This window comes from Tupaia chinensis, unplaced genomic scaffold (genome assembly GCF_000334495.1).
Source record: "Tupaia chinensis unplaced genomic scaffold, TupChi_1.0 Scaffold149560_1, whole genome shotgun sequence".
Taxonomy (NCBI): Eukaryota; Metazoa; Chordata; class Mammalia; order Scandentia; family Tupaiidae; genus Tupaia; species Tupaia belangeri.
The window spans coordinates 1,980,063-1,991,690 of NW_006209405.1; the positions used below are offsets into that span (position 1 = coordinate 1,980,063).

General features: G+C 38.7%; 1 protein-coding gene across 1 annotated transcript in view; it reads left to right on the forward strand.

The window, feature by feature from the left end:
• The window catches only part of HPRT1 (hypoxanthine phosphoribosyltransferase 1), a 35,324-nt gene that overhangs the window by 17,331 nt on the left and 6,365 nt on the right, over positions 1-11,628 (forward strand). The window contains exons 4-6 of the mRNA XM_027769449.1: positions 634-699; positions 5,243-5,260; positions 9,734-9,816. Of these exons, the coding sequence (XP_027625250.1) occupies positions 634-699; positions 5,243-5,260; positions 9,734-9,816 (167 nt within the window). The remainder of the gene's footprint in view (positions 1-633; positions 700-5,242; positions 5,261-9,733; positions 9,817-11,628) is intronic.

An 11,628-nucleotide genomic window follows, 5' to 3' on the forward strand; every position in this document is an offset into this window, starting at 1 on the left:
AAATTATGGTCTTTATCACTACCAACTACAGTGAGTGCTGAGCATCGCTCTTTGAAGCTCCTTTCTTGGTTTCTACTGGATTCTGTGATATAGCAGATAAGTGGGAATCTAAGAGGCATGCTTTAAAGGACTACTGATCAGACCTTCTTTCCCAAACAGTGCTGAAGATAGTCTGGGCCTAGACTAGACTTTTGAGAGAATTACCTTGGAGCTGGTTGTGATATAGACCAGCTTCTACAACTATCTTGACCTAGGACCAGAACCAGATACCTGTCATGCAAATAACTTCCCTTGCAGTTCAGCAGTGACTGTGACTGAAGATGGTGGCTGCTATAATCCTGCTCACTTAAACATGGATGTCCTTTGTTCTTAGGGCCCTTAAAAGCATTAAATCAGTAATTCCATATTAGAATGTTTTAATTTTTACTAATCTCTAAAGTTATCTAGTCATTCATTCCTGGAAGCATAATTTTTGTATTTCATGTCATTTAGAATATCATAATACTATGGACATTAGATAGCTAACTTTTTAAATCTTTTAGTTCCCATGTGATAATTTGAAAAATTGTATGTGTGTGTGTGTGTGTACTTAAGGATGGATATACATACAGTCTTCTTATTTTTTTATTCTAGAATGACCAGTCGACAGGGGACATAAAAGTAATTGGTGGCGATGATCTCTCAACTTTAACTGGAAAGGTAAATATCTTGAAAGGGAAAAAAAGAGCACTTTATACCAAGAGTCAACTAGTAATACTGTTTTCAATCAATCACTAAGGCAGTTAACATAGTGCAACTAGACAGGACTTATTTGTTTTTTTCTTTTTTTGGAGAGGTTTTTGCTATAGGGCGCATGCGCTCGCTAGACAGACAGAGAGAGACAGAGAGACAGAAAGCGAGAAATCACCCCCCTGGGGGGATGGCCACTCCGCAATCCCTTCTCCTCTCAGGATCTTGGGCACGCACGCACATGTGCCCGGCGTGAGTTTAAGCCACCAGGTCCGGGACTTGAACCGCGGTCGACTACGTGGGAGTCCAGCGACATAACCATTACACTAATTGCTGGTCCCTAGGGGGTTATTTCTCACTTTCCCTCCTGTCTTTCTCTCTTTCTCTGGCGTGTGCACTTGCCCTAAGGCAAAACCTGGAAAAAATAAAACCCTGTCTATTTATATACGTGTATAGATTTAGATATATGTAGATAGTTACATATATAGATTGAAAAAAAGATCCTTCTTTTTAAATATAGACATATACATAGGTAAGCTGGGTGGGTGTGATAATGGCATCAACCTTATAAAGTTAAGAGGGTTAAGTGATACAATGCATTTAGAAGTCTTACAATAGTTTCCAGTAAATATGCCCATTAAATTTAAACATACTACAATTTTAAGAACTCTCAAGGAACCTTCTTAGTACATCAGAATTCTTCCAGTATAGACAATTGATTTCAGGATGTTGTGCTTTCACTGTCATTTGTCTCAAGATACTTATTTTTAAATTTACCTGTTGATTTTTTCTTGACCCACTAGTTGTTCAGGAGCATGTTTAATTGAAAATAATAGAGATAGAAAGATATTTGAGTATTATTATTATACATTGGAAAGATTTTTGCATAACCAATGATAAATGATGGAATGTTATTTTAAGTTGCCAGTTATATTTTACTTACATACATTGTCAAATATTGAGACATTACTCTCATAGAAGTTTTACAACAATCCTGTGAGGGAGATGTTACCTCCCACTTTATAGATCAGGAAATTAAAGCTCAACAAGATTGAAGGACTGTATTACCACTGCCAGAAAAAAAAACCCTTTCAGCATGCTTTGTCTACATTTAGAAGCCATTACTCCTATAATCAGTTTTTAAGGCTGGAATGGTCCTAACCTTCAAGTCTTTTTGTGATTTAGTCTGATCTTGCCTTTCCCATCTAATAGTTCTGTCTCACCATTGTAGCTCTGCGATCTGAAATAGGTCTCTGTTTCAGGCCAGCCAGTGACATAGTGGTTAAGGCAGATGGATCCCACATGGCTGAATTTGTGGTTTGAGTCCTGGACCCAGCAGCATGAAAAACATGCCACATGCTTGTGCATGCATGCCCAAAATCCTGAGAGGAGAATGGAGAAGGGATTGCAGTGTGGCCATCCTCTGGGGATGCTTTCCCACTTTCCTTCTCTCTTTGTTTCTCATTGGCAAGCATTACACACCTTATACCAAATTAAAAAAAAAAAGTCTCTGTTTCTAAAATAACTTTCTTTTCACAATAATGCATTTTTTTTGGAGAGGTTTTTTGCTATAGGGCATGTGCGCTCACCAGACAGACAGAGAGAGACATAGAGACAGAAAGTGAGAAATCTCCCCCCAGGGGGGATGGTCACGCCGCAATCCCTTCTCCTCCATTCCTCCTGGGATTTTGGGTACACATGCCCGGCGTGAGTTTTAAGCCACCGGGTCCGGGACGCAAACCGCGGTCGACTACGTGGGAGTCCAGCGACATAGCCACTACACTAACTGCTGGTTCCCAGTAATGCATATTTATTATGGAAAAGTCAAGAAGTAAAAATTAAATGAAGTTATTTTTTTGATGGTGAGATTATGAGGTTAAACTTTCATTTTATCTTTTGGGGACATTTATATGTATGCAGATATATCTAGAGATATATCTAGATATTTATCTATATCTAGATATAGATATATAACCTTTTTCCCTCAGTGCTTGAGAATATGGACTTTGGACCTAGAATAGATACCTCTGTTCAATTCCTACTCTACCAGTTGGCTATCTTTGTGACTTTGAGGAAGGCATTTGATGTCTGAGCCTCATATTTTTTATTTATTCATTAGGATTTGCTGAGGCCTCATAAAAATTGAGAACTTGTAATTACATAACGCATTTTCTGTGTGCTTCTGGATTTATGTGATTGTTTTGTTTTGTACCTATTTTATTTTTTTCCCCTATTTTGAACTCCACTGTGAACAAAATTTTTTTCCTGCCTGTGAAATAGGCTACCAAAAGGTTGCAGTGGTGGGAACCAGCAGTTAGTGTAATGGCTATGTCGCTGGACTCCCACGTAGGCGACCACAGTTCGCGTCCCAGACCCGGTGGCTTAAAACTCACGCTGGGCGCGTGTGCGTGCATGCCCAAGATCCCGAGAGGAGAATGGAGGAGAAGGGATTGCGGCGTGACCATCCCCCGGGGGGGTGATTTCTCGCTTTCTGTCTCTCTCTCTGTCTCTCTCTGTCCGTCTGGCGAGCGCATGCGCCCTATAGCGAAAACCTCTCCAAAAAAAAAAAAATTAAATTAAAAAAAAAAAAGGTTGCAGTTGTTTATAGTAGCTGCTTCACTGGGGTGGGTCACAGTGAGAGTAGTGAGAATTGCTTGCCAAAAGTTACAGGCTGACCTTACTTCATTCTGTATTTGGGCATATCTAGTCTTGTGAGAGATCTTACTTCCAATGATAAACTTCTTTGAAATTCGGAAAGGTTGAAGCTTTACTTGGTTACAGGTTTACTTTTTTTTTCCTGTATTGCCAGAGGGCTCATGTGTGTACTTGTCAGACAGGGGGAGAGACAGGAAGCAGCCTCAATGGGACATGACCACACTGCAGTCCCTCCTCTTCCTCTCTTCCCTCCCATCAGGTTTCTGGGAATACAGATACGCATACCCAGTGTGCTTTCCAAGCTACTGGGACCAGAATTGTTGTCAGCCATGGGGGATCCAATCCAGTTCCCTTAACCACTGCTTTAAGTATAGGAAATTAAAGTATAGGCCAGCCCTATACTTAGAACACCTAGAGCAGTGATTTTCCAAGCTTTAATTTACATGCCCAATCAATTAAAAAGTTTTTGAGTATTTATTATATAAGTATTTATAAGCTATATATGAGGTACAGTAGTAATATTGTATAAGTTGTAAAATACATATAAAAATATAGAATAAACAAGGTGAGGTAAAAAAAATTACACAGATTTTTTTTGTAACTCAGTGGCTCTCGTGTGCCTTGACTTAATAACCACTGTCTTACAAGACTATATAGAACATTACAATCTTGTTACTATTGTGGTATGACAGAATAATGGGAGCTAGAGATAAACAATACATCACAAATCTCTTCATGGGCATGATGTGAAATGTTGCCTCATTCCTATAACTAGCATAAGAACAGAGAGGACTCTTCTCTTCTCTGGGAAGTAATTGTTATATGGTATTTTCTCTTCAAAATATTTTTTCAAAGTTTCTTTCACATGAGAGTGGGAAAGAGAAAGAGAGAGAGGCATCCCCAACAGGGTCCTCATGCCATGATATACCTTAGCCTCAGCCAGCCTAGATTATGGTCACACATGTAAACCTAGTATACACAAGGGAGATCCTAGGTCATGAACCAGAACTACCTTCCCATGTGGGTCCAAGAGTCATGGAGCATTATGTTATACTCTGCCACTGCTACTGGGCCCATGTTTTCTGTTATGGACTCTTTCTACTATAAAATTCTGAAATATAGAAAGAGGGGCAAGGGTATATGGTCGAAGGGAGCATTGATATCTTTCTTCAGTGCTGTGAAAAAAATACAAACACATCCAGAAAATGCAGATCAGTTTTAGTCTAATGAGAAAATGGGTTTTGAATTAGATTCCATATGATAAGTTAAATACATAATTCTGGAGTTGTACAAATATAAAATATTAGAAGACACATAAAAGGTTAACTAGTTCGTGTTTTTCATTTTATACATGAGAAACTGAGACTCAGAGAAATTTCAAGTCTTCCCTAAGATTAGACCTCACATTAAGTAATGGAAGCTTTTTTTGTGCATATCTGTCAAATTTTATTTTTAAACATTCCACTGCAGGGAAAATTTCAGTATTAAAGAATTGCAAATCCCAACAGATGGCCTACTTTTTAAAAATGGTGTTTGAGGGCCAGCCGCATGGTGGTTAAGGCAGCTGAATCCTACGTGGCCAACTTCACAGTTTGAGTCCTGGATTGGCAACTTGAAAAACACACCAGGCGTGTGTACATGCATGTCCAAAATCCCAAGAGGAGAATAGAGTAGAAGGGATTGCAGGGTGGCCATTCCCTCTCTCTCTCTGTCTCTCTGGTGAGCGTATGCATGCACAATATAGCAAAACTTAAAAAAGCAATGTGTGATATAGTAAAATATGTAAAAACTAGAATTTGGATAATTGGAAGTACTGTGTGATTCATTGTACTGATTTTCATTTCTCTTTTCTTTTTAGAATGTCTTGATTGTCGAAGTAAGTTCTACATTTATTTTTAATATAGTGTTTATGCTTTTTTAAGTTAGTGTGTACCATCTTAAAGGTAAGCCCAGGGAAAAAAATTCCTCTTCATCAATTTTAATAGCAGGCTTATATTCTAAAGGAGACTGTATTATTCATAAAGAATATTTAGTCATTTATTTTTATCAACAACGGGAAAAATTTTGGTACACTCTCTTTCTCTCTAGTTTGAAAAGTTTTATTCCAAAACATTTTATAACCATATTACTTATATATAGTATATATTATCATATATAATTTCATAAATGTCTTGTTTAAATTTTGTCTTAAATAATATTTGGTACATACAGAAGAATATGTTACAATTTTTATGCTGTTTTCCATTGTTGTTATTTCCCAAAGTATTTTGTATGTGATAATAGCTAAGTTTATTCAGTGCTCACTTCACCAGGAACTATTCTTTTGTTTGTTTTTTGAGAAGAAGGGATTTTATTTCTGCAGCCAGGTCACAGGGAGACAGTCAGCAAGGACCACCAGACTGTCTCAAAAAGCTCAACATGTTCTCAGTATTTATAGATACAATATACAAACACATGCAAATAATTCCTCACTGCTATCAAAGTTAATTGCTTTATCCTGGTTTCTGTTTTTCTTCAAATAAATACCGATTCCTAGTTTCTCATCTGACCACTCCTCAAATAGACCCTCCTTATGACCCAGCACTTGATCAGATTGTTCTCATCAGAGGTCTTTCCTAATTTCGAATTGACTGCAGTCCCACTAAACCTCAAGCAGGCCTGTGTCAGTAGGAATACGCTTCTTGCAACACACCTTGCAACCTATTGGGATATACCAGGGTGTGCTGATGCCAGAGGACAGAACCACTGACCTCAGAGCAGTGCTTCTTACACTTTGGCGTGAATACGCCTGCCTGAGCCAAGCACTATTCTAAGCGCTAAGGAAACAAACACGGACCAGTTATGCAGTTCGCCAAGGTTACCTTCTAGTAAGTGGAATGGAGAATCACATCCTTACTTCCTTTAGCTCAGCAGTTTTCAAGGTGTGATCCCTAGACCGAAAACATCATCCAGGAACCTGTTGTATCAATGTCTCTGTGATGAGACCCAACAAGGTGTATTTTAACAAGTCTCCAGGTGATTTAAGTGTATGATAAGGGTTAAGAACCTTTGATTTATTCATAAGGCTTTCCCTGGCCATCTTGTATACGATCTTATGTTTCCACATCCTCACCAATTTTTCCCTAAATGTCATAATTTTCTTTATTTTCATATATTCTCTACTACTAACCTCTTTCTACAGCAACTTCTTTCTCTGTCTCTGTCTTTCTGGCAAGCGCACGTGCCCTATAGCAAAAACTTCTCAAAAAAATTATACATCCAATCACTGTACATCATAGCGGCTTGTAAAATGAATTTTCCTACCTCCTCAGCTTTTTATCTCTCTTTAATACTTTTTTTTTCACTGACAGCCTATATGTATGTCTGTTTTTATCTGTGGTCTCTTCAAATCTCTCTGTTTTACTGAATTCTGCAGACTTCTAAAGCATAGCTTATGGTTATACCTCCTACTCAGATCCTATTTTCCCATTCTTTGGTCTTTAAACTACTTTAGAGTTTTTTAGTATGTCCTGAACATCTACTAACCTCTTTCTACAGCAACTTTCTTTTTTATACTTTTCACTATTTCTCAGACCTGCACTTCATTTTTCTGTCTCCAATCCTTTTTCCTTGTTTCTTTTTTTTTTTTTTAAGAGATTTTTGCTATAGGGTGCATGCATTCACCAGAGAGACAGACAGAAAGCAAGAAATCACCCCTGGGGGGATGTGGCCACACTGCAGTCTCTTCTTCTCCATTCTCCTCTTGAGATCTTGGGCACACACGCACGCATGCCCGGCGTGAGTTTTAAGCCACCACATCTGGGATTTGAACCATGATCAACTATGTGGGAGTCCAACAACATAACCATTTTGCCACTTGCTGGTCCCTCCTTGTTTCTTTTTTTCTTTTTTTTTTTTTTAAGAATTATTTTATTTAACTTTATTTATTTTTAATTTGACCAGAGGGGAACAGAGAGAGAGAGAGAGAAAGTGAGAAACCAAGCGACCAGGTCCGGGACTTGAACCATGGTTGGCCATGTGGGAGTCCAGCACCCTTAACCACCACACCACCTGCCAGCCCCCCTCCTTGTTTCTTTTTTAAGATAACAGTTTTATTGAGATATAATTCACATATCATACATTCACTCATTTAACATGGATAGTTTTTTTTTTCATATATTCACAGCATTGTGCAATCATTACCACATTCAAATTTAGAACATTCTCATAGCCCCACGAAGAAACTTGATCCTTTAGCCATCACTCTCCATTTCTTCTCCCCCTAGCAAACATAATCTACTTGTGGTCTCTTTACCTGTTCTGAATGTTTTGTATAAATGGAGTCATTCAGTATGTTGCTTTTTGGTTTCTGGCTTCTTTCATGTTTTCAGAGTTCATTCATGATATTATACTCCATAATGTGAGCATAACTGCTTTTCATGTTGTGAAATGTACCAGTACACATTCGTTTTCTTTGCCAAATAATACTCCATTGTATGCATATATTATTTTTTAATCCATTTATTGGTTGATGGACATTTAGGTTGTTTCCACTGTTTGCTCTTTCTTTCTTATATTTGAAATATTCTTACCTCTCCCCTCTCACCCTGTATTTAATTATTTGTAAGGATCAACTCAAAAATCACCTCTACCTTCTTGATACCCCTTTCCTTCTCAAACTATTTAGATCACTTGCTTTTAATTTTTTTAAGAATTATTTTCTTTAATTTTATCATTATCATTATTTTTGAACTTGACCAAGGAGAGATGGGGGTGGGGGAAGTGGGGGAGTGAAAAAGTAAGCCACCAGGTCCGGGACTCAAACCATAGCTGGCCATGTGGGAATCCAGTGCCTCTAACTGCCACACCACCTACCAGCCCCTGCTTTTAATTTTAATTATGAAATATTTTCAACTAAAAAAAATTATTCAACATCTGTGTGCCTGCCACAGAACATTAACATTTTGCCATATTTCCCTGAGTTTTCATTTTTTAAAAAAGAGACTAAATGTCATAATATAGTCAATCCCGTATTTCTTCACTTCCCCTTTATTCACAGAGGTATAACAACTATCCTTAAAGACTAAAAGAAATTTTTTTTGCTAAAGTGCGTGTACTAACCAGAGAGAGAGATAGTAAGAAAGCACCCCAAGGTGGGCTGGCCATGCTACAGTTGCTTCTCCATTCTCCTCTCAGGATTTTTGGGTACACATGCCCAAGTGTCCATCATGTGGGATCCAGCTGCCTTAAACTACCCACCCCCAGCTGACCCATAAAGTCATTTTATATAGTAAAACCTTATTACTTTATATATTTATTAAGGTGGTATAAACTAATAGTTCTTAAAGTTTGGACTATTAACTACCTGAATTGGAGAATTGGGGGGGAGAGAATGCCTATCTTGAATTTTTTTGGGAAAAAGAATCTAAAGTACTGTACCTTTTATAGCAAAGGACAGGATCATAGCTAATAACATGCATATGTATATATACATATAAGTTTGCTGTCATTGACATACACACACACACACACACACACAGAAGTTTATTTTATTGGGCCCAGCAGATAGCGTGGTGGTTAAAGTGCTGGATCGCACATGGCTGACTCTGCAGTTCAAGTCCAGACCTAGTGGCTTGAAAAATGTGTGTGTGTGGCAAATCTTGAGCAGAGAAGGGACTGTGGCATGGCCATCACCCCTGGGGGGTGATTTCTCACTCTTCCTCTCTCTGTGTCTACCTCCAATGAGCACATATGCCCTATGGCCAAAAAAATAAAAATCTAAAAAAAGAAATTTTATCTCTCTTATGAGAGAGAGAGAGAGACCCCCAACAGTATCTTGTCACACTGTGATCCCCTCCACAGCCTTCATTCAGCTAGGACCGAGGGTACACGTGATGTGTTCAGGTCAATCCAGGATCTGAACCCCAGGCCTTCCCACATGGTTCCAGTTCATTAGTGCCCTACCACCTGCACCATCATGACTAGGCTTATTTTGAGATTATTTTTAATTGACACAAAAAATTGTATATGTTTATGGGGTACAGTGTATTTTTTAGCATGGGAATATAGTGTGTAAAGATCAAAACAGGGTAATTAGCATATTCATTATCTCAAACAAGTCATTGATTTCTTGGATACAAAAATCCAGTCCTTGGGACTGGCATTTCTGTTACTTGCTTGAAGACCAGGTGACTTACAGATTCTAAAATATCTCAGTGTGTGAATTTTGGTGAGAATTACGGCATGAAAAAATTTGGGAGTATTTCAGTTACATATGGGAGTTTTCGTATTTTGTGTTAACATAGTGACTGAGTTTAAAGCTTTGGCTGGTTTCATTTACCATTTAAATGTCTATTCTTTGTTTTTAAAGGATATAATTGACACTGGAAAAACAATGCAAACCTTGCTTTCCTTGGTCAGGCAGTACAATCCAAAGATGGTCAAGGTTGCAAGGTATGTATGACATTTTGGCATAGGATATTTTCTTCATTTTAAGGAGGATTAACTGTTGATATTTGTTTGTTTGCATGATTAAATGTTCAAAAAGTAATGCAGTCTCAAAACTCAGAAAATAATCCTTTGTAATTAATTTTATTGTGCATTGATAAAAACCTTCATTACAGTTACCTCATTGTGTAATGCTACTACCATTTTTTTTTTTGAAGAAGTTTTTGCTATCGGATGCATGCGCTCGCCAGAAAGACAGAGAGAGACAGAAAGCAAGAAATCACCCCCCAGGGGGGTTGGCCACGCCACAATCCCTTCTCCTCCATTCTCCACTTGGGATCTTGGGCAAAAACGCACTTGCACCTGGCATGAGTTTAAGCCACTGGGTCCGGGACTCGAACCGTGATCGTTGCCGTGTTAGTAAAGCCACATAGCCATTACGCTAACTGCTGGTCCCACTATTACCATTTTTAAAAGCCTGTTAATTGTATCAATTTGTCCTGAGTAGCATGGCAGAAGATTTGGGGCCTCCTTGCAAAATTGATACCAAGGATCCCAAGAGGAGGGTGAGGAAGTGGTAAGAAGGAATAGACTCTGAAGATCTGGAGCTCCTGGGAGTTAACTGATATATATCACGTCTTATTTATGTCCATGTTGAAATTGTGCAATACCTGCTTCCTTTTTTCTAGGCTACCTATCTTCCTGGTCTTATCTATGTTATTTGACTTTTGCTTTTATAGTTCTGTTTGGCCCTAATATAGTTTTATCCCCCTATAATTCTGGGGTAGCATTATTGTTCCCACTGTACAGATAAGGATATGGAAGCATAGGGAATTGCCCAATAGCACAGAGCTTGTAAGCTGTAGAGATAAGATTTGAACTCAGGGAACTTGATTCAGAGTTCATGCTTTATACTACCTTAAGTTTTGGTAGCGTTAACATTCTTTTTTTTTTTTTATCTTTTTTCTTCCACAATTTAATTTTTTATTTCTAAAATTTTATTTGTATGTATATATGTATATATTTATATGTATATATGTATTTATTTTTGCTGGAAGGCACATGTGCTCACCATAGAGAGACCTAGAGAGGGTGAGAGAAGAAAGCACCCTACTATGGGGAATAGTCACACTGCAATCCCTTCTCTCTTTCTCCCTCTCAAGATTTTGGGCATGCATACATAATGCACCTGGTGTGTTGCTCAAAATGCCAGATCCCGGACTCACACTGTGGTGTCAGACATGTGGGATCCAGCTGCCTTAACCCCCAGGCCATAGAGCTGGCTCTGTTTTTATTTTTATTTTTTCATATTGCTAGTAAGCATGTTTGTTCACCAGAGATAGAGGAGAAAGTACTCCCTTGCCCTCACAATGGGTGTGGTCATGCCACAATCCCTTATCTTCTGTTTTTCTAGCCTGTTGTAATTTTTGGGCATGCACACATATGCACCTGGGGCATATGATTCAAAATGCAGTCAGCCATATGGGATCTAGCTCCTTTAACCACTGTTCTGTGAGGCCAGCCTCCATTTGTTATTTTTAAATCTGACCAATCTGCAAGCTTTATGTAGGGGTCAGGTAGTGATACACTATTTTTTCCCTAAATGATTAACTGGTTTTTGTAAACCTTTTTTAAAAATCAGAGTATCTCGGGAACCAGCAGTTAGCGTAATGGCTATGTCGCTGGATTCCCACGTAGTCGACCGTGGTTCGTGTCCCGGACCCGGTGGCTTAAAACTCACGCCGGGCGCGTGTGCGTGCGTGCCCAAGATCCCGAGAGGAGAATGGAGGAGAAGGGATTGCGGCGTGACCATCCCCC